The sequence below is a fragment of the Pygoscelis adeliae genome, unplaced genomic scaffold (genome assembly GCF_000699105.1).
Source record: "Pygoscelis adeliae isolate BGI_AS28 unplaced genomic scaffold, ASM69910v1 Scaffold166, whole genome shotgun sequence".
Taxonomy (NCBI): domain Eukaryota; kingdom Metazoa; phylum Chordata; class Aves; order Sphenisciformes; family Spheniscidae; genus Pygoscelis; species Pygoscelis adeliae.
The window spans coordinates 5,667,910-5,691,810 of NW_008825156.1; the positions used below are offsets into that span (position 1 = coordinate 5,667,910).

At 39.1% G+C, this 23,901-nt stretch overlaps 1 protein-coding gene across 1 annotated transcript in view; it reads right to left on the reverse strand.

Annotated features, from left to right (window-relative positions):
• Window positions 1-23,901, reverse strand: part of TRIM66 (tripartite motif containing 66) — a 54,653-nt gene that overhangs the window by 12,319 nt on the left and 18,433 nt on the right. The window contains exons 4-12 of the mRNA XM_009328562.1: window positions 20,333-20,465; window positions 19,578-19,694; window positions 17,655-17,769; window positions 15,943-16,089; window positions 15,680-15,797; window positions 13,441-14,330; window positions 12,281-12,442; window positions 2,017-2,289; window positions 1,586-1,814 (exon numbers count right to left, since the gene is read on the reverse strand). Coding sequence (XP_009326837.1) covers window positions 1,586-1,814; window positions 2,017-2,289; window positions 12,281-12,442; window positions 13,441-14,330; window positions 15,680-15,797; window positions 15,943-16,089; window positions 17,655-17,769; window positions 19,578-19,694; window positions 20,333-20,465 — 2,184 coding nt within the window. The remainder of the gene's footprint in view (window positions 1-1,585; window positions 1,815-2,016; window positions 2,290-12,280; window positions 12,443-13,440; window positions 14,331-15,679; window positions 15,798-15,942; window positions 16,090-17,654; window positions 17,770-19,577; window positions 19,695-20,332; window positions 20,466-23,901) is intronic.

Below are 23,901 nucleotides of genomic sequence, written 5' to 3' on the forward strand. Positions count from 1 at the left end.
AAGTGGTTTTAAAAAATCACAACCCTGACCCATGAGGAGGGACTGAAACCATCAAATTTGTTTAGTCTAGGAAAGAGAAGGGGAGGGGAGGTTGCTTATGCAAACCATGATAAGAAGAAAAGTGGCTGTAAGAGGGAAAATGATGAAATTATGTACAATTTTTACCACATCCCTTGGGGCTAGGATAAGAAGTATTTTGTTGTAAATCAAGCTGAAATGTTTAGATTTTATATTAGAAAAGGATGAGTCATTGGAGATATATACCAGAAGCAGTGGGGTTTGGCAGCACAGCACTGCTGAAGCCAGTAAGTCCTACTGAGAGCCACTAGCAAAGATAACGTTGCCTTTGCAACAGAGTTAATCTCTCTCACTGGTGCACACTGCATAGGGTGACTGTATCTCCTCAGGTCTCCCCTCACTGCATGCCTTTAAACAGGGAGAGCAGGATGGGAATTGCTCACTCCTGATCCTTCCTTGTGAAAAGGGAGCAGCATTGACTTCAACTCTCTAGTCTTTCCATCCTCTTGCACAACAGGACCTGTGCTTTGCACAGAGCAAATTTCTAGCATCTGTTATAGACAGTGAGATTCTGTATGTTGGGGCTGCTTTCTGTGTGTAGTGTCACACGACCCAAACCAGATACTACAAAGCTGCTCATCTCAGAGACATTTAAGCCTAACTGAAGCACAGCTTTTTAGGGGTGCGCCTGATTCTTACAAGTCACACAAATAATTGTGGCGTAATTGTCACAATTTGGCATAGTACATAAGAGAGAAGACAAATACATTTCCTCGGCTCACTGAGCTAGGCCTCCTTTATACTAATTAGAATTCTCTGAATAAAAATACAGCACAGAGATAGAAATATTAATTCGCCTTTTACAGAGAAAAGCAGCCAAATATTGGCATAAGTCACAGGATAACAGCTTGATCCTGCAATCCCTTGCTTGCATGAATAGTCACATTGACTTTTAGAGTTTGCAGGAATGAGGCTTTACAGTGTAGCACAAGCACGCTGGCAACTTGCCCATGGAAAGAGTTAAGTAAGGTCTAATTCTCCATTAAGGCTGAAGAAATAGACCTTGGCTGAAGGGAGTGTTCCACAGTAGACAGAGCCAAGCAAAAGCACATACTGTGCAATATATTAACCTAACAAAAATGTGCTATGCTACTGATGTGAAGGACTTAGCAGAAGGCACATTACATTTTGGAAGCAATTTTTTTTTTTAAATTGAATTTGGACTCTTCAAACCAGCTCTTCAATAGTCATAACTGCAGGTCTCATTAACAGGAGTGCTTCTAAGAGAAGTAATACTCCAGGTACTTCACACAGACACACGCGTTTCTGGTTCATAGCTGAAGGATGTTACAAATTCAAGGCATATCATTTCCATGTTTTTCCTCCACAAATGAGATCAAACACGCTTTTCCATTGGATTAAGTACTCTGATAATATTTGAAGCTTGCTGGAAAAGCACATTTATATGTAAGTACATTAATAAGCATACTGCTTTGCAATGCTTGCAATGCACAGTGCTAAGAAAGAAAGACCAAAAACCCAAATGAAATAATGAAAAGCCTGGTACCTTCTTTACTTCTAAGTTGTCTCATTCTGGCATTCACGGGCAGGAAAGAAGTATTGCTGAGCAGTTCAGAAGGAGAATTGCAATGTTGAGATTTTTTGATCGAAAGATTAATAGGTTCTTCCAGCACTTTTTGCATAGAAAGAGTTAATTCATTAACTACATCTTGCCCAGCAGTAGCCAAGCTGTTTTCTAGAGGATGATCTACAATATCGAAGTCTTCATTTTCCAGCTTCGGGGGTGGGGGGGAAAAACAAATTTTATTATTAGCTTTCTTTCTTTCCACCTTAAGAAAATAATTCGTATTCAGTCTTCAAATACCAGATAAGGAAAACTTTACTTACTGAAATAGCTGCCTTTGGCTGACTAACAATAACATGTGTTATCAATGAAAGTGGATTCCCTTTCAGTCAAAGAGTTTGAGCGATTCCTACCTTGCACTTAGTGCTGCCCTGGAGTGCATCACCTGGTGCGAGGCCAGCAGCAGCCCCAGGGCTCAGATCACCTGGAGCTCTGCCCAACGCCAAGCTGTAGCTGGGCACTGACTCTGGTGGAGTATCACAGTCACAAAGGGCGTTCGGGGATGGGCCAAGTGTTACAGCGGCTGCGCCTTGCATCTGTGGATCGGCCGAGCTAGATAACTTTGTTGAAGGTAATTCCATTTCTAAACCGTTTGAAAAGCCCACAATGCTTAAGGATGCCGAACGCTGGGAAGAGAAAAAAGAAAAAGAAAAACAATACGTTAATAAGTTTTTCAGCAGCAAAATGCTACTGTTCTTTCTATAATGGATGAGATACTCTGTTTCAGCTATACGTAATCAACCAGTTGTGTCACAAGGGCTTGAAAGTATCTACTGTAATCTTATACCATTTCCAAAAGCTTTAGCGTTTCCACCATTAAAACTGAAAACTGGAAAAGGAGACACCTAGATTATTCTTCCATGAGTCACAAAAAATGTCTTCCTTTGATCAGTCCAAGGGATCCTGATTTTTAACTCCCTACAATGAATGGAAAATATAAGCATGTAGAATATTGTACTAAATCAATCCTTGATATAAAACCCTACTAGCTTCCGTAAAGTTATTCCAGAAGAAATAAGATTCAGATCAGAAATTTTATCATTTTATTCAAAAATCATCAGATCACTTTATTCAGAAAGAAGATTCAGAAGAAAGAAGATTCAGATCTGACACAAGTGGATGAAACTATTGTTACTGTTAATGATGCTGAAAACTTTATGTTAGTTAGTGAGTCTGTTCCATTAAAACCTAAGGCACTTGCCCTTTAAATATCATAGTGTAAATCTAGAAACATACTACATGCACTAATGAGGAAAGGATGTACATGTCTAGTTTCCAAAGAAAGGGAATATTTACCAAAAAATCTGAAACAGTTTTAGCAACATGCATTTCCTACTGTCTCATGATTTGTCACTGTCAAAACCACAGAAATACTGTTGTACAAAACAAAGCAAATCCACCCATCTAGGTGACTTATTTAAGCAGCCTTACATCCAGGAATGTGTGACTGTACTGAAATCAGTACTTCTAGTGTCCATATGGAGGAAATATAAGCAGTCTTAAGAAGTATGCAGATCTGTGTCATCTGATTATGTAATTTTCCATTTATTTCATCATAGTTCATTGGTGTTTCACCCTTGATAATTGACTGAATAAATCCTTTTCATTTGACTACAACACAGTAAGTGGCACTCATTGTAATATAAATCAAGACAAAAGAAATGTGTTGATTGCATCTGAATTAGAGTTTAATTTCATTGTTATACTTATTTTTCTGCTAGGGGCCTGTGACTTAGAAGTGAGTCTGAGACAGAACCCATTTCCTAGATTTAATTAGTATTTTTCTCAACTGTTACTCCACTTTGGATTTTGATATCTTTGTCCATCTTAATCCAACAGTGGTAGACAGTAGCCTAGATTGAGCTGTCAGTTGTGCCTGTGTAAATCCTACATAATGCCAAAGAAGTCAGCCTTGAATTCCTCTGCTTGCAATGCATATCACCTATGTGCTAAGAGAACACTCTGCCCACAGACATTAATTTCCACCAAAGGAAGTAATTTAATTTCCTTTTCCTCAATTTGCAATCGATGCTACAATAGGAGCTTTGCCTGAACAGTGACCACTTACATTCGATGACCCTGCATTTGAGACAGAAAAAGGTCAGCTCTTCTGCAGTGCTAGAGCAGGTTTGTGCCATTCTACCACACAGTGCTCTAGTAAGTCTGTTTTAAACAGTCCTTTCATGTAGAAGGCATCCCAGAGAGTACTGGGTCTCTGCAGCCAGGGTATTGGCCATTTCCTGCCTCTTGAGGCAAATGAATGTCCCTGAATCTAAGCTCTCTGAGCTATAACAACTTCTTGGAACCAGCTGGAACTAGTCAAACACGTTCTTCCTACCTTATATTTGAGCTGAAAACTAGAACACAGCATATGAGGAAATGCATTGGTGGAGGCACAATTTTCCATATACTGTGTCTCACAGAGCATTCCTAAGAATGCTCAGGTTTCAGACCAAAGGGATATATGCGGGTCAGGAAGGAATCCGGCTTTCATGGTCACACATCCTAAAGAAGTCCACAAAGATCAAAAATGTTCATTTGCTGCCATAATTTGCTTATGACAGGTTCCTGCACATGCAATGACAAATGTGGCCTGTCGAGTACACATTTTCCTTTTCATTCCATCACTCTTTTTATCACAAGACTTTTTCAGATGACAAAATAAACATGTGAATTGTTCTCATATCACTTACCGAAAATTAAACAAATAAGCAGAATTCATGCTTGAACTGAACAGATGGACTGTAATCAGCCTTGCCTTTTCCCCTTATTTCAAAGTCCATTGTGAGCATTAATTAAGTCCCTGTGAGGTAGTTAAATATTTATTTAGCCAGATTCTCAAAAGCACGAAGCATCCACACATTCCTGTCTGAGTCAATATGAACTACCTAATGCCGTGCTCCATTGGACATGGGCATGCTGAGGCACACACGTGGTAGGCACACCACCCAAAGCTGCATAGCAAGTTAACTGGAGACCTTGTGGCTATTCACTTCTAACCACTACATGCATCTTCCTTTACTTATGTTACGAGAGCGTGCCATCATCTATTACGTATTGAGACCTGACCTTGTGAAGACCTGTCTGTGTGTAACTGTATACACTGCAGGCAAAATGTTAGCCCTACTAAGACAATGGTAGGATTACTCCTGGCTTCAGTGAGACAAGTTTACTTACTGGGAGTAGTCGCTGGGACGACTCCTACTGTAGAACAAAAGAAATAGACACTCACATAAGACTTGTTATAACTAAAATTTTTAGAAAGGTGAAATTCAATTGCATTATATGGCTGTATCTTTTTCACTCCTCTAGCTAGCACCAGTTTCTTCAGAGATCTTTTTAGATTATATAAGCCAATATAAAACCTTACTCTTGTTAAAAAGAAAAAAGAATAATGAGGCCATCAAACTGCTATCTGTCTTTCCCTTGGGGCAAAAGTTAATTTTGTGGTTATTTTAATGATGAAGCAACATTATGATCTTTCAGTGCAAAATATTAAAACTCACAGTTAAGAACAGACACATTCCATTCTGATCCATGGAGCTGCTGTCAAGTGTGAAGTGAACAATGCACTGGGAACAAGGCTCATTAATAGACTATTAATTCACTCCCTAAAATAATCATTTCTTTTGCCATTAGCAAAAATTTCTCTTCTCCCTTGACAGTTCAGCTAGTTTTTGCAAATGGGATGCCTTTAAAGAATTGATCTCTGTTTTATAAAAGCTCTATTGCTTTTACATTGCACCCTTTGAACAACAACAAGCATTAATTATGCTCTTGGGTAGAGGGTGGCTTCGGCTGTAGGTTAATTTTGAAACTTTTGACATTTTAATGTACAGCCTGGCACATTGAACCAGCGTTGTGTCATTATAAATGGAATTCTCATTGTCTCATAATTAATTTTGGTCTGATGATCCTTATGATATAATGGCAGCAGCATCACCACCCCAAAATGCCTTCTACCACAAATTTCATAGCTATGGTAGTGAAAGGTAAGTAGAAAGAACATGCAAAGTGCCTCCAGAGAACAAAAAATAAACATATTGTTCAGTTCAAATATTTCTTTGATCACTGTTGCATTTAAAAAGGTCCAGTGTAAACATGCAGCACTAATACAGAAGAATTCTGAGAAGCAAATACTTACCTTGAAACACTGGGATTAGGATTTGTTAGGATTGTTTTGGCAAAGTCTCAAGGCTGTTGACATTAAGTGTCACAGATAAAGAAAGCTAAAACTAGGAACCGCCAATTCTCTTTGCTATAAGAGAAATAACACGCTGCAAATGGTTGCAGAGTAATGAACGGCTGCTATTAAGTGGAGCAATCCCCCTGGCAGCTCATTATGCTAGGAGGTTAAACAAATGTACTACTCCAATCCACTTGTTTAACTCACCGCACACAGCAGCACTGATAACACAGTCTACACGTTTCCTTTTCATATTTCCCAATTTCAGAATAGAATCCAAAGGATTTCCTTTCCGTTTTTATGAGAAAAAGAATCCAAATCTTCCTTAACATTTTGTCTGAATAAACTGGAGCTGGCTTAAAGCGGAAGGAGGAAGAGATTGTACGGAGCAAGCAGCATCATGTTTTATTTATCCTTTTTTCCAGGTCAAAGGAAAAGGTTTTGTTAAATTAACATTCTGGGAAATGTACCTAATTGCATTAAGCATGACCGCATTTGTGCTGTAAGCAGCTCAATTCTTCAAAGTCAAAAAATACTCTGATACTTTAGGAATTTGCAGGACCCTAAATTCCAGGCTTTTATCATTATTTCCATCACCTCTAATCCCCCTGAATTAATAGTAATTAGAAAAAAAAAAACAGCGACACAACAAACCCACCCCAGTCCCAAGCTCAGGTTCGAAGTCCTAGGGTCAGGTATTAAATTATTATTACTTCCAGTCACTAAGTAATCGCAACATACTCAGTGCAATACTAACAAAAATAAAACCTGTACTGCACCTCCCAACCCCTCTCTCACAAATTTCACATGCTTTTAAAGGAAAAAAAAAAAATACCCTTAGTTAATGTCCCTCCCCACAGCAGGGGGGTTGGACTAGGTGACCTTTAGAGGTCCCTTCCAACCCAAACCATTCTATGATTCTATAAGCACTTGTCACCGAGATGGAAGAGTTGTCATTAATAAAGCTTAGGACAAATGTGTTGGGGCAAAATACCCAAGAATGCCACCTACAGCAGACTGAGATCAACTGTTCACTCTGATAATCCCGTAGTAACAGCAGCATTGGCATGTCAGAGCCTAGAAGTTCACATGCATCAAGTCCCGGGAGAGGCTGAGAGGTTCCACCATGAACTGTCACTATGTTAGTCTTGCATGAAATGCATATAACTAGAATAAAATAGAAGCCTCTCTCAGAGTGCTCTCAAGAGTGCTCCTTGGATGGCATAGAATATTTTCTAGGATTTCCCCATTTCAGGTACTTTATGGTGCTTGAGACAAACAGAGCTCTTAAACTAAGAACCTGGGACTTACTGTAAATCAAAAAGAACAATACAAAAATCAGCATTATAGCACTATACAAAATTTCCATGTGCTTGCACCTCGATTACTACTTCTGGTCACCCTGTCTCAAAGGGATTTATCAAAACCACAAAATATAGGGAAAACGGCCAAAGATATAAAGGACCAAAGTATAGAATGGCTTCCATGAAAAAAAAAGACACTAGAGACACCAGCAATCACTTTTCAGCTTCAAAAAGAAATGTTTGAGAGGAAATTCATTATAGGCCTATAAAATACAGATATTATGAAGGTGGTGAATACAGGGTGATTATTCACTGGTTTTCCTAACACAAGAACTGGAAGGCATCCTACTGAATTATCAGGCAACAGACTTAAAGTAAGCCAACAGAGGAACTTCTCATGCAGTGCAAAACTTAGTTGCTGCAGAATGCTGAGGAGACCAATAGTATTAAAACGGACTCAAAAATGGATTAGACAAATTCATAGACGAGGTGTCCATGAAGAGCTGCAAAACACAGTTGTCTGGGTACAACCTTCAGTTCAGAAAATCCCTAAAGTGCTGGTTTTCAGAAGCTGGGATAGTGCATCATCAAAGGATCAGTTTATATTTGTCTGTTTCTTATACCCTTTCCTAAGCATCTGCTATTGGCTACAGCTATAAAGGAACAGATACAGCTGTTCAGTAATAATTTACTAATACAGTGCATGACATATTCAGAGATTTCTTTTAAGCAGACGGTGAAATAATAGCTCAAGGGGAGAAACCCTCAAAGGTTGCTAAGGAACATAACCATATCTGAGTTTGACAAACACTGTCCAATCTACTCACAACTGATCAGTGTCCCAGAAGGCAGAACCACGAGTGCCCAAGCCAGTTAGGTTTTTAGGATGAGTGGGGATGGTACAGAGTGTTCCACTGCCCAGGACCCAACCCAACAGCTGGACAAGACAAGGAATCCTCCCTCCCAGAAGTAAAGGCCTTGCTCCTAACTAGAGAAAGGGATGCACTTATGGAGTCTGAGGAGGAGAGATGTCCAAGCTGGCCCTGCAACAATGCCAATGTCTGTTGCAGCAGTACCTGAGGCTCACACTACAAATTTGTGCTATAGATGTACGGTAATTATGACATTTCTTCAAATGCTAGTACAGCCTTTAGACCTCTTGCTCATCACAGCCACAAATGACAATTAGGTACATGAAGCAAAACAGGGACTGTATGCCCTTTATTACTCCTGAAAACACAATTAGGCCAAAAATATCTTACTATTCTCACCTCTGCTCCAGAACAGATGACCTCTCCAGTCCTGTGCACAAATTAATAACTCAGTATCATACTATGTAAAAGCAACAGGAGGACCATATCATTGGTTACCAAAGTTGGTAACCCTTTCCACAAAGTTGTTAATCTAATTGAGTACTCATTCCTTCACACTGCAACTTAGCAATTCAATAGCTTGTATGAAATCTGTTTGCTGGAGCTTGGCACGATTCCCCAGAACAAAAGTGCAGGTATCACAAAAGTTATTCCGAGATTTGTCCTCTGTCTTCCTGGCATTCGTACTGGAGAGGTTGGGTATTTGACAGGCATGGAGATGGAACAACTTCACAACCCAAAACAGAGGTCCCGGCTACACAAGTGAAGTATACTGACAGGCAAGCATAAAGAGAAAATTATACTCATTTTGCACATAGACAGAAAACTTCCATTTCTAGTGTTGCATTCTTAAAAGGTGCTAATCAAGCCCAAAGTTATGCTAAGTGCAGTACTTGACTTATATGAAACAATCAATGGTCTAAGTATAGAAACATTTATTCTGCACAAAAAATTAAATTCACAGAGAAAGAATAGTTAGAGGAATACACAGGAAGACAGAAAGGCTGACAAAATATCACCATTAATGTTCCAAAAACAGTGAAACAAATAAAAACAAGCCCACACATAACTGAAGTTACATGTTTAGAGACTATACTATACACATGCATACAGAGCAGGTGGGCACAGACGGGAATTACTCTGAACTTTAAGACAGCAGTAACCTTGATGCTAATGTTTCTGATCAACACCAGCTAGAACACCCTACTTTATACAGCTGGAAAGCCAAAATTATGTCTGCTCAGTGAAGCTAGATTTAATTTTTGTCCTGATAGATAGTGAAATGTAACACACAAGGACATTTTACAAGTGCATGAAGTGTTTCATCCTTGCTTCTCTACTTCTGCTTATCAATAACCAGCTTTAAATATGAGGGACAGAAAACAGTACTCATCAGAATAACTTAAACAGGCGTTCTTTGAACCCACAAGCACTCACATGGCATACGAGTGCCTCACACCGTGGTGTAACGGCTGCACTAGCATTTGTCTGGGATGATCTGAGTAACGTACTTGTGGTTTCCCCGTTTATGAGTAATGTTTTGATCCCAAACTATTAATAGCATCTGCTCTATATTGCTTCGCACATAAATATGATCCTCTATGCAGAAAATTCATCTAGTTATTAGTCAATAGTATCAAATGCATACCGTAAACGTTTCAAAATTAATGCACAGATGTTTAATTACATGAGCAACCAAGCCTTGTCCCCTCCAAAATAAAGGAAACCACTGGGCTAATAGAAGCTTTTATTTTTTGACAGATCTTGGCAAACATAGTTACATAACTGCCAAAACAGTTAATTCTGAGTTTTGCTACATCCTGGTTCACACTGCTTTCTCTTTAATGAAAAAATCTCAGCAGCCAGAGAATTACCTACTCCACTAGAAATGTTGCGCACAATGAAGGCTGTCAGAGTTCAGCAGAAATGCAACACAAGGCCAAGAAGTCCAATACCAATTATTCTCCAAAAGGCAGAATACAGTTCTTCTCCAGGTAGCAAAAGGTTTCTCTACCATATTTTCCAAGTGCAGTATTTTAGACTTCTCCACATTCACTTTTTCCATGTCCTCCAAGAACTTGAGAGAGATTAAATGTTCTGAATACAGGCCATATGAAAGTAAATGAATACCTATACAGAAATTTTTGTCTGGAGATGAGTGTGAAAATATTTAATCAGGTGAAACAGAGATGAGAATGAATAGACACATCCCCTTGTTGTTAAATAGGAACCCATCTCCCATTTAAACCTAGAGTTAATCTGTCAGCAAAAGCAGTCAGACATCTTTAAATAGCATTCATGAAGAATATATTTCAAGGGTTTCCTTACTGTGCTGTTTCCCTTCATCATTTCTAATTAGCCGTTGCCAGAGCTGTCAGTACATTATGGCTTCATCCCATCAGCTCATTGCAAGAGATAAATACAAGCAAAGATGGGGCACTGTAGCTGTTGAATGTCCTCATTTCTTGCAGAGGTACCAGGAAACTCGTAAAAAAACACACACACCTGTGCTTTCTGCACAAGAGCATACACTTCTCAGCACCATTAGAAGAATTTCCTTTTTTTTTCCTAGGATTATCCACCTCTTGCCACCTTCTCAACTTGTACAGCAACGAATCAGTCCTTCTTCCTTTTTTCCTCCTCCTTTTCCTATCAGACTACACTAGTCTCTCTCTTGCACATCTGCTTCCTTTTTCTTCCCTCTTTCTGACTTTTCTTGTTTAAGCTGTTGGGAGTAACCTTCCTTTACAGGTCCAGAAGACAAAGGACAGCTTCTTCAACACGCATGTAGAAAAAGCCTCTGAAAGCTAGTTGGTTAGCATCACTATTCATTGTCACAAATAACTTTGAAGGTGTGTCTGCATTACAAGAAAAGTATGTGCTCAGGTTCATGGTCCTGCTCAGGCCTTAAATACACATCTTCAATTCTTACAGTCATATCCTAAAGTAAAGATAGCCCTATCCTAGAAAAGTTGCATAGCTTTCCTCAATCTTGTGCTCTGTCATCAGAGGTTAAGGGAGATCTGCTTCCACATGTGAAAGTTCAGAGCCAAAGAGTGTCGTCTCAGAATGTTGTGATACCATCAGCCTGATCCAGAAATTCCATCACATCTACAGGATTAAGTTAGCAATTGCAGATTTCTTTGTGGCTTCCAAACCTGATTTGCATGCTGCTTCCAGACCCTCAGTAATCATTACCCTTCCATGTCTCTACAATTCCTAAAAGGATCTCCAACAACTCTCTGAATGGGTATTGCATCATAAATATGTTGGGTCAACAAAGCTACATAGTAAAGAAAGATAAAAAAAAAAACTTTCTTTTTGTGGCTAGTAAGGAAAGACAAGTTCTTCCACAATATTCCACACACAAATTCCAAGAAAAAATATCCATGAAAGACTTCTACATGGTACACAACATGAGTCATGCACAGAAGTACCAAACAGATTTGAGCAACCAGAATATGAAGTGCTGTTTGGAGTGTTTTAAACAAACTGTACGGAGAGGTAAAAGGCAGCTTCTCTGCCTCAAATGCACAGGTCATATCCAGAGCCAGCAAGGATCTACTGATAAAGATTAGCCTTCCTGGTTTTGTTTATGCTGCTTCTTCAATAGTTAGGGCCTCCCAGTACGTGGAAGGATCAAAGCATGGATCTATTATGTGCTGAAATATTCTAGAGATACAGAAATCTATGATTTTTCTGCTTATACATGAACAAGGAGAAGGAGTATAACAGAATTATATCCCTTTCAGACACCACATCTTCAGTAATAATTAGTGTTGTTATTTCCAGGGCAACTATTTCGAATGATGTTTCTCAGGCCTGATTTCATCAGAATCTCTGACTCTTTTTTCTTTTTTTTTTTTAAATTAACTGCTGCTAGTATGGTCATTAGCAAGTCCTCATAGTTAAATCCCTAGAGATAGAGACTGGACAGAATTTACTAAGTGAAGAAGTAGGTCTTCCATTTATTTACCAGTTCATGCTTAACAATCATGCCAGCCAGATCTAAACACTAACAGCTTATAGAACAGTTGCTGATCCTGGCTACAGCACAGTGTGTAGGCATCTTACTGGAAGATGCACACTAGGTTAGGCTATGACTGTCTTCCAATGGCTTTACAAGCCATTTTGTCAACTTCTACTGTATTTTAATTTTTTCAACCTGATTGCAAATTCCAATGCCATATTATATTCAATATTATCAAATCATGTTTTCCCTTTAAAATATTTTTTTTAAAAAAGTTCTTTATACCTTTCTCACTGGATGGAAAGCTGATTGTCGCAATGTGCTCTCAGGGGACTGACTGCTGACACTGGCTTCTTCATCTAGTGACTGTGACAGGGAGGGACTATCACTTTTGTCAAGAGGAATTACAGGCTTCTGGGCTTCAACTTCAGCGGAACTCTCACAGACCTACAAATCACAATTAAGAATTTGTGTTTTCAAAATCTCAGAAAGAAAAACGGTAACAAATTCACATCAACTCACAGCATACACAATACGACAAGACTGGAAAGACTCTAAAACAACAAAGATGTTCAAAGTAACCCTAAGTAGAGAGATAAATGAATAGAGAAAGATTTCTCTCAAACATTAATGAATTAAAAAAAAAAAAAAATCAGTAAAGCTGCTGAAATGTACAGCTATTTCAAAAGCCTGCAGTCTGCCCCTACAGGTAAGCCACTTTGAGAGCTATTCAAGGTGGGAACTCCACAGAATGTACACAATGGGAAGTCGCAGCCACCTTTCCGCTGCAATCCTCACTGTTTTGAAAGAGTTTCAAAGCCACCTTATTATGCACCTTATCTGCCTTGTAGTTTGGATGCTCACCACCAAGCACTGTCCCTTTTTCAAAAGCAGGATTCTTACCAACAGAGGAAAAGGGGAGAAATTAGCCCCGCTGACAAAACTGTAACAGAAAATACTGATGAAAATCTTAAAGGACATGATGCAGTAGCAAGAGCAGTTACTAGTAGAATGGGAAATAACTCTCAGACTGAAAAAAGGTGTTCTTCACTCTTTTTTCACTAATCATTCAGAATCAAAAGGGAATCTTTTTCAAGGACTCAGGGCTTAAAGTTTCCATTAAAAAGGAGTTGAAATGGAGAATGAGACTACTGCAGTCCTCTAGTTACCTATTCAGAAAGGAGGAATGATGATGCTTTTATTCTCCCACTTGCTGCTCACCTTGTCTATTTAGAGATTCAGATCTTCGGGATCCAGGTTGTTTATGCAGCACTTTACAAAAAATGTTGGCCCAATCTGCATGAGGCATGAAGCCTCTGCTGAATACAAACATAGACAAGACAACAACAGAAAGTTCAACCAAATACATGAAATCTCAAAGGTGTCTCCCATTTCTGAGCTTACATTGACTAAACTCAATAGGAAAGAACTTTTGGAGAACTTACTTGTGCTTCGTCTTGGATTTGTTGCTGAACTGGGGCTGGCTGCCTCACTATGTAGTTGATTTGACCAACTATGGTCTGTTGAACATGCTGAGGTGGCTTGGCTTGGTTCAGCTGCAAGCTGGACTGTCCTTGAGCCTGCAGAAGAAGCTCCAGATCCTTTTTCATCTCCTCCAGTTCAAACTGCTGGTGCATTATGTCCAGGCTCTGCTGGATGACTTGTTTGTGGGTGTTCTCATTCTGACCTGATGGTGGCGATGCTGGTGGCAGCTGCTGCTGCTGTGGTGGCTGCTGCAAGTGGCTAGACTTTATCTTCTGGAGATGACCAAGTTGCACTTGCACAGTTGATGTCTGCAAAGAAGCCTGTGTGCGGAATGGCTGTGGATGGTTCGTGTGAACTTGCTGAGCCTCATGTGATACAACAGCATAACCCAGGGGTGCAGTCTGCTGCAGCTGCTGGGATGGTAAGTGCTTTCCCATCCTCGCAGACACATTCTCTGGCTCTGACTGTGACTGCTGTTCCAGACCAGACTGTGTTAGCTTCATAGGCTGAAGGGCACCCCTTTGCTCTTTGTCATGTTGCTGCATGCTGTACTGCAGAGGAAAGTGCTGCTGATGCAGTTCAGGAGGTTGTCGAAAATTTTGATGGTGGTTTATGTCTTGGTAAGAAGGCTGAGCTTTGTTTGGGTGAGGTACGCTGAGGCAGTGCGAGCAACACACAGGTGTCGGACACTGAACTGCAGGTGGAAACTGTTGTGGCTGGCTATTCACAGGCTCCAGCTGTGATGCTGGTGAACGGTGCCCATGATACAAGGAGGTCTGTAATCCTTGTACATTTCCACGGAATAGTACATCTGAGTGAGAAATGTGTCCACCTTCCATAGTGAAACCTCCTGGAAAAAACAGCAAATTTACTCCCTCCTATGGTCTTGACAAATTTACACAATAAAAACTGTGAACGATGGCCATTTCCTTGTCTTCATTTCAAACATAAAAGATATTCAAATATCCTATCCAAACAGTCCTTCAACATACCTTCAAGACAAATTTCTCAAGATTTTTCAGTGATTTAAAAAATCACACCAAACTCCCACTGATGTCAGAGGAACTCATGGTTGAATTACCAGCAAATGCTTTGAAAAATTGACCTCAACTTATTTTATTTTAACTGATGGATATGGCTTATACTTTCATTTTTTACTAAAGTATGAGCATATCTTCTCATCCGTAAGCACAGGTACAAAAGACTGCTTCCAGGGTGAAAGTGACAAAAATAAGAGAGATTGATGTTATGTAGGGGAGAATCATAAAAGCTAGAAATAGAAGTGAACTGGTCTTCTCCATGCTTTTAGTCAAGAGAATATTATTCCTTGTAATACTTTTGATAGTGTTTTACCCCATCTAGTTTTAAATATGTTAAAATGGGAAGAGAACCAATCTTTTAGACCATTGATTGGCCCACCGAACTGAATTTACTGTAAAAACCCACTGTAGTTGGGAAATTTATAGCTGGTGAGGAGCAAAGTTACAGTATGCACATTCATTATATAAATAACACTGTCATTATTATACAGTCAATGTCTTAAAGCCATCTTTGCGCCCGTTAATTGTAAGTGTCTCAAGTACTGCTCAGGTCCCTTGGTCACTAAGATACTAAAGGATCTGAGGAGCACGGGCATGACTGAGTCCAGCTGCCCCTGGGTAAAGCAGAGGAAATAGGGAAAGGCCCACTGCAGATACTCCATTTCACCCAGGGTACTCCTTACAGGACTGCCAGAGTCACAGTGTTGTACAGAGCTATTGCTTGCTGGGACAGAACTGCATTTCACATACATTGGGCAAAGTCAAGGCTGTTCGATAGCCAGTGACGCTACATTTTAAGTAAATTCAGTTAAAATTTATTTGTTTAGTCCTGCAGAGTGCTTTCCACTAAACTAGTAGTTGTGTTCTTACATTGTGATTTTGTAAGACCATCAAAGATATTTATAGAGTGTATTTCTAGGTAATGTTTATAATGTAATATTTACATATAACGATGTCTTTTAATAGGTGAATTGATATAACTGGAGGGAAAAACAGGAGAGTTCAGCCACACTAACTTTTCTTCAGAACGTTACAAGAGGTACAAAACTGGAAGTCAAAACAAAAAAGGGGACCACTTTAGGGAAAGTACTGTATTGTCTATATCTGTCTTGTCTAGCTTTCGGCACTTGCCTAATAAATAACAATATATTTTTCTTACCCAAATTGGACAGTTGTTTAGTCCAGTAGGAGGGATCCCAAGTGAATCTGATCTTCAGAGGAGGGCCTATGTCTGTGTTACAGTTTGTCTCTAACAAGCGCTGGATCTGAAATACAATCTGGTGAGAAATCAAAGGATGATGATTTTATTCACAATTATAAGATCATGAAAAATGTTTTATTTGAGAAACATAAAATCCTTGAAACAGTTCTCACATTTACTGCACAATTTCAATTTACTGAGAAAATAAGTATTGCTCTTACCAGTTCTTTACTGAAGAGAAATGGGATGCTGTTTTTACTGCACACTGCCCAACGGATGAAGTTCTGCACGTGTTCTACCTGTCTGCTTAAAACCACAATACCTTGCAGCTGTTGCTCCAATTTCTGCTTCCTTTCACTGGTGATTTTCTGTTAATAATGTGAATCAGTAGAAGATAGTTGTCATTCTTCAGACACGCATAATGCATACAATCATTGGCACTACATTATACATTATTTGCAGGGACCTGTTATTTAGAATCTCTTTAAACCACCGATCACAAAAAGAAAGCAAATCCTATTCAACAGGTATGTCTGAATTCAGGAAGAACAATGACTTCTCCAGGAGCAAACAACCTACATCATTCTGGCCTTGGTTTAACAGAATAATGTAACCCAAGGAAGCTGTAGAAGGTGGATCAAATTTGCACCTGGACCGCTTTCTTGTCTCTTACAATACACAGCAGAAGAAACCCAAGAAAGAATATAAAAAGAGGGGAAGCATGCAGCATTTCCTCAGGATGGTCTTCCAGTCTCCAGCAATTCATGATTCAGGGACCAAAAAGACAGAGGCTACATTATCACCCTCAGTGTCGTCTTCTATGAATTTGTCTGATTACTTTTGAAGACACGCACAATATCTTAGAATCATAGAATCATTAAGGTTGGAAGAGACCTCTAAGATCATCGAGTCCAACCGTCAACCCACCACCACCATGCCCACTAAACCATGTCCCTAAGCACCTCATCTACACGTCTTTTAAGTACTTCCAGGGATGGTGACTCAACCACTTCCCTGGGCAGCCTGTTCCAATGCTTAACTACTCTTTCAGTAAATAAATTTTTATTTAAAGAAATCTTGCAGCAAGGAGTTCCACACTTATTTACCATTTACGTGAAGAACTATCTGCCCTTGTTTGATTTGAACCTGGCACCTCCCAATTTCATTTGATGACCCCTACATGCACTTCAACAGAGCACTGTGCATATACTTCAAGTGTATGCCCAGTTCGTTTGTGGTTATAGATAACTCAGACAAACACTGAAATTTTGTCAAAACACATGGACACTGAATTTACATAATGTTTAATAATACTGAAATGAGAACATAGGTTTCTCTTTTTTGTAAAGCTACTTAGCTGAGTAGCCATATTTGAGTCAAATATGTGAGTTTGAAGATAGCCAGCAAGTGCTGAGTGCCTTGTCTTTCCAATACCTCCTAAATTACCCAAGAATAACTGAGAACTGGAAATTCTGATGAGATCTGATAGCAATTTTTGTGCTCAGCACAGTGCAAAATGAATTCATATATACTTCAACTGGACATCCAAAAACTGAAGAGTCAAAACTGCAGGCTCTATTACAGAAAGTAGACCAGAGGATCATTTTCAAAACAGGATATTAAACGTTCTTCTACAAATTAAACATCTAAACCAGAAGCCAGTTTGTTTTGTAAGTACTCAAAAGGTGCACACATATTATCTGTAACTGCATTAGAAAATGTGGTTAGCTCATGATAAGCAAACATTTTGCCACTTCATCCTGAATCTTTGTCAACCATTGATTCCACATAAAATTCTGTGGAAAAAAAGACATATTTGCCCCATAAGTAAAGGGACAATAACTCTCACAGTCTATATTCTTTCCATTGGCACTGGGATTAAATTTAATTTAGTTTACTTTCCCAAGGTATCAAAGAAACTAGCCTTACTTACTTCAAGTTGTTCAAGAAGGATGTTTGTTCGTTTATTGATTTCATTCATCAAAACCATCTTGGCCATTTTTATTTGATTTTCTACCTTTTTGTATAAATGTTTTACTTCAAGCAACCTATGGGTAAGAGATACACATCCCTGGATGAGCCAACTGGTATGTCATTATTCAGAGCTTAGTAGTTATGTGTTACAAGAACTGATCTAACTATTGACAGAGAACTCCAATGAAAGTTGTACCATTTCCCATAAGTTCTCCCACACTTCTCTTCAAACATAGAATCATAGAATGGTTTGGGTTGGAAGGGACCTCTAAAGGTCATCTAGTCCAACCCCCCTGCAATGAGCTGGGACATCTTCAACTCGAGCAGGTTGCTCAGAGCCCCATCCAACCTGACCTCGCATGTTTCCAGGGATGGGGCATCCACCACCTCTTTGGGCAACCTCTTCCAGTGTTCCACCACTCTCAGCATACAAAATTTCTTCCTTATATCTAGTCTGAATCTACCCTCTTTCAGTTTAAAACCATTGCCCCTTGTCCTATCGCTACAGGCCCTACTAAATGTCAGTCCCCATCTTTCTTATAAGCCCCCCTTTCAGCATTGAAAGGCCACAATAAGGTCTCCCCGAAGCCTTCTCTTCCCCAGGCTGAACAACCCCAACTCTCTCAGCCTTTCTTCACAGGAGAGGTGTTCCATCCCCCTGATAATTTTTGTGGCCCTCCTCTGGACCCGCTCCAACAGGTCCGTGTCTTTCTTATGCTGAGGGCTCCAGAGCTGGACGCAGTACTCCAGGTGGGGTCTCACCAGAGCAGAGGAGAGGGGCAGAATCACCTCCCTCGACCCACTGGCCACGCTGCTTTTGATGCAGCCCAGGATACGATTGGCCTTCTGGGCTGCGAGTGCACATCACTGGCTTCCAGCTTTTCATCCACCAGTACCCCCAAGTCCTTCTCCACAGGGCTGCTCTCAATCCCTTCATCCCCCAGCCTGTCTTGATACTGGGGGTTGCCCCAACCCAGGTGCAGGACCTTGCACTTGGCCTTGTTCAACCTCATGAGGTTTACATGGGCCCACTTCTCGAGTTTGTTCAGGTCCCTCTGGATGGCGTCCTGTCCCTCTGGCATGTCAACCGCACCACTCAACTTGGTGTCATCTGCAAACTTGCTGAGGGTGCACTCGATCCCACTGTCTATGTCATTGATGAAGATATTAAACAGTACTGGTCCCAATATGGATCCCTGAGGGCACCACTTGCCACTGATCTCCATCTGGACACTGAGCCATTGACCACTACTCTCTGGATGTGACATGCTAATGCTGATTGACTCTCTCAAACATCATGCCAAGAACAGTCTTAAGTTCTTTGTCAACAAACATACACAGAAGCCATATCCATAAAACTTTCACTTTATACTAGAGTATAAGTAGCATAAATAGATCTGTACTCTTTCAAGGTGTTTGAAATGGTTTTATTAATGCAGAAGAAATATCCAACATCTAACAAATACACAATCAGTAGCCAAAATCCAGTTCATATAATGAAATATTTTCATTTTTATACTAGTCTTAGCTGGAATTGCAGCTTGTTTTGAGGTTTCTTGAAGAAATAAGGTATTTTAAAAATAGTCTTTATTTCTAATCTTTTGAAATTCTAGTTCAGAAACAGATTATACGAAGAAATCTTAACTCTGAAGTCAGCTGTCACATGCCTTATAAGGACTATGGAATCATGTATTACAATGCCATGACTTGTCAGTACCACTTAAACAAGAATTTGATATTTTTAATCTTCCTATTATTTCCTACCCTCCAAGAAAAAAAAATATAGCACCTGCATTTACTTCTGTTAACCTACATTTAGTGAAAATAATATTTTTACTGATCACCCACTTTCATGAAAAAAAAAAAAATGCATAGCAATTACCTGTCTTCAATCTGTTTAGCTGAAACCTGAATTCCATTTTTTTTCTCTTCCACTTTAGTTATGACATTTTCCAGGATAACTTTCTGATTTTGCAAAGCTTCATCAAGATGTCTGAAACTGTGAAAGAAGGGGAAATTCTCACACCATGGTTTTTTCTGTTGATAAGTAATCAACTTATCAGTTGGTAAGTTTAGGGGACCAGCTGCCTTAATACCTGTCTGGACATGGTTCCCTGCTTCCTTCCTACCACAAATGTTCCCTGTGACAGCTAAACTTTATTGCTCCTCATATAGGCAGTCTCATCTCACAAAAAGTGTCACTGCGTATAGACAATTCCTTACATGGCTCACCCACTTCCACAGGCAAGCAGCATGCTTATGCGTTGGTAACTCTGGTCTTGTACAGTCATGATGTCTTTGATAAAGACAAACAGAAGTATTTGAACCATGCTAAGTATTGAGTTCAACTTGTGCCTTTGAGCACAATCATGAGGAACTATACGCATGCGTACATAGTATCTGGGCAGACAATACAATTGGGAAGGTACGCACTGCTGAGAGCAGTGTGATTCTGTGAGGGCAGTAACCCATGTGTTACACTGCTTGGGCATAAGACAACTGAACCGAGTTTGCTGTGGCTTTTAAGTTTGGACTAGCCTGCAACTTCAGTAGACAGGAAATGCAGATGAACAGTCTTAAACCTAAATTAGCTACAGTTTTAGACAGGATTATGATTAAGCAGTCAATGTGTGGTACCTGTGTTCCTTATGCTCTGTCAGAAGGCAGTTGCGGCACGTAAGGGTATCACAGGTCTCACAAAACAGCTTGAGTGGCTCTCGAGTGTGCGCTGGACAAAATAACGAAAACTCACTTGCTTCATCTTCAGTTGCTGAGGAATATAAAGCAATGGTGTCATTGACAAGGATTACTATTAGAGCTGCCAGACTCTCACAATTTTTTTGAAAGTCTTGATGTTATTTTTAAAAGACCCAGGCCCTGGAACCATCTGATTATATGAAGCAGGGTTTGTTTATATTTTTTTCCTGGCCTTATACACCCTACAAACTGAGCACATCAAAGGGGTTCAGAAACAAGTCATCAAACCACATTCATATTGTCCTCTAAACTCTCATGAGTTTTAAGTATCTCTTATGATTTTCGGCACCTGCCTCACAACTTTGAATGCCCTGGTCTGGCAAATCAGTCAACAAAACTGTATTGTAAAACGTAGAAAAGCAAATACATTAAATAAACCTGAAGTCACAGCAGAAGCAAGGAAATCCTTTGTTCTTAAAAAGTCACATGGGGAATTGTTTTTCAAACTTAAGTTTGTTGTAAAAGCAGTACATCATAAACTTCAGCAGCTAGGGGATATTGATATTAGGCGCTAAAACCTGTTCTTAAAAGGATTTTCTAAAGAGTAATGTGATGAAGAGTAAGAATGGACAGTGCATATGTAAAGTGGAAGCGTTGCTCCTGTACAATCTATTCTTGTCTTCTTTCCTGGATATGGTAAATTGTTTTAGAAAGAAGGAATACTGTCAATGAAAGAATGCAAAAAACCCACGCTAAACCATGGCAAAACAAAACGCCCTCCACTGAAGTTAGACATTCACAAGTACATCTACATTAATTGTTAAGGCAAGGAAGAGCAAGCTCTTTTCTTGGATCCCAAAAAATGCAGACTCCAGAGCCTTGTTTTATTAACCAGTGTAAGGACCACCCATCATTATTACTGGTGAAAAACATTATTTTCTCAAAACGGTCAAAAAGTACAAGCAATGCTAAAGTACAGTGACAGATTTACACAGGTCAGTGTTCAAATCCTCTGTCTGCAGAACCATCAACATTATTAGCACATAGGGACATATACGGGGACAACAAGAAAAACACATGATTGCATCCTCAAAGTATTCCTACAAAGACACTATCCCATTATTCTTTACTAACACACAAGAAAGTAAACAAAACAATCATCATTAGGTAACACATTAATACAAACTTTAAATGAAATAAAAACATTACTTATTTATATATCATTATTTGCTCATATAAAATTAGAAAAATGTTTCCATTTTCCCACACCAAACCTATCTTACTTATCTAAACATTTAAAAAAAACCAACTTGTGGCAGGGACCATGCTCTCATCCTGTAGCAAAATGGAGCCCTTTATAGAATCAAGCCTCTGAAGTGATACTATTGCAATAACACAGACACACAGCAAGCTATAATAATTTAGTCACTTTATTTTCAAATTGGAAAATGCGCAATATAGAAGTAGAAGGGCTAAGAAAATCTGATGGCTGACAAAGAGAATGAAAATACGGAGAAAATCCATGCCATGCTCTAAAGAAAATATGCCAATTTCCTACTTTTTAGATTGCTATCTACTCTAAGTATTTCTGAGATGGTTGATGTACTTCCTCCAGTTCAATTGGCTTTCCCCTCCATCTTAACATAATGTGCAAGAGTATAATTTGTGATAGATTAGGCCAATATTTTTATGTAACAGCATTACATAGTTTACATTGTTATGAATTATTTACTACAGTATCATGCTTTATTCTTCAGGAAAGTTTATTCTTTTATATTATTATTGAGTCAAATGCTAATAGATAGCATTATTAAAAGAGAAAATTGGATCAGAGGTTTTTTTAGCTCGCTCAAATATTTTTTTCTATCAAGGTACAAACTGAACTCGCCTCGACAGCAAATTTTTTCTGATTGTACTGCAAATATGTACTTTTGCATTAAAACCTGCAGCTGACAATGCAAATGATATGTAACCAAGCAGGTTGTATAACCAATATATAACCAAGGTGGATGTCTAAGACCACCTTTTTCTTCCCTATGGGGTCAGATATTATATCTTAAAAGAAAAATAAAAGCCCATAATAACTATGTCAATTTTCATGAGTTGGAAAAGCCCCTCTAAGTGTTCAGCACCTGCAGAGCATGCAAGCTCTTTTTCTGAAAACTCAGGATCAAATTATCCATATTAAACTCCAACTTATAATGAGATGTGGTCTTTAAGGTCCAAGTATAATGAAGCCTAGTTACAATCTTATATAATGGTTTCTCCATTTTTCTCTCTCTGAAGGATTTTTTAGCCTTTGGGTGTTGTAATCATCCCAGCGAAATCAGTGGGTTTTTTAGTACTGTGTCAGATTTAAGAGACAAGCAGATTTCAAATGCAAACTAAGGATAAAAATCAATATTAACTAATTACAACACAGACCCACACCCTCTGCCACTAGTAATTCCCTGATTCAATTGACATATCAGTGAGAACTGCCACTGAGCCATGGTATTCTCAACTTACTTTATACTCAGCTCAGAGCTACACTCTTCAGTTTTAAAATAAGTTGAATTCTTACAAATCAGATGCTAAACAAGGGCACGAGCCTGTTTTTTCTAGGAGCAGACATCTTGACCATAACTATCCATGTTAACTTCTTGAAAAGAACCTCACTTGAAGAACAGGGAAAGTTCAGTTGCCCTAAATTCTGAATTAACATCATTTGAGTCACCATTTTCTACAGCCTATATTTCCTTTATCTCAGGTGGATCTCTTGAATAATTAACAGAAAGTTTTAAATCTCTGTTCTCTGACTATTTGATGTCAACTTTGGAAAAGCAATCTCATCTTGGCTAACAGAATCCTCCCTCAAGTTGCATAATTAGCAATGACTCAAACTTTGATTTTATAGGTTCATACTCAACCTTGAGAGACTGAAAGAAAAGGATAGTATAGCAAAAAGATAACTATTCAGTTTGTGCACTAGCCTATAAATAGTTGGTATGTCCGTACCAGACCATTTACTTCCAACATAGTTTTGGCAAAAGGACTGTTTCTACTCAATCCAAAGCACAGATTTCCACTTAATGAGGAAAGAGTCTGTACTAATACTGAATGTCCTTTTAAGAAAGTTGGGACTAAGGAAGAAAGCAGTACTGTTTTTATGACTTTAAACAGTTCGAGAGCTCTGCAGAACTTTGAACTTAACAAAGTTCACTTATTCCTAGGGCTAATGCAGAGCCCTCCAGTGAAAGATGTGTTCTTCAGAGATTATTCCTCCAAGGCTGCTGCTTTATCTGTCATAAAGCTTTGGCCCATGTTCCCAGTACCTAGTTTTCCAGTGCTCAGCAAATTCATTCCAGAAGCAGATTTCAACGTTTTCACATCTTGTGGTCACAGATCCAGAAAGTTTTCAGGGGTTTTTTGGGTCGCCTTTTTTTTTTTTTTTTAAACTGTCAGGAAAAATCCGTGTCTGTGAAAAACTGCAAGTAGTGCAGTTTAACCCATCTGTGAACCACATCTCA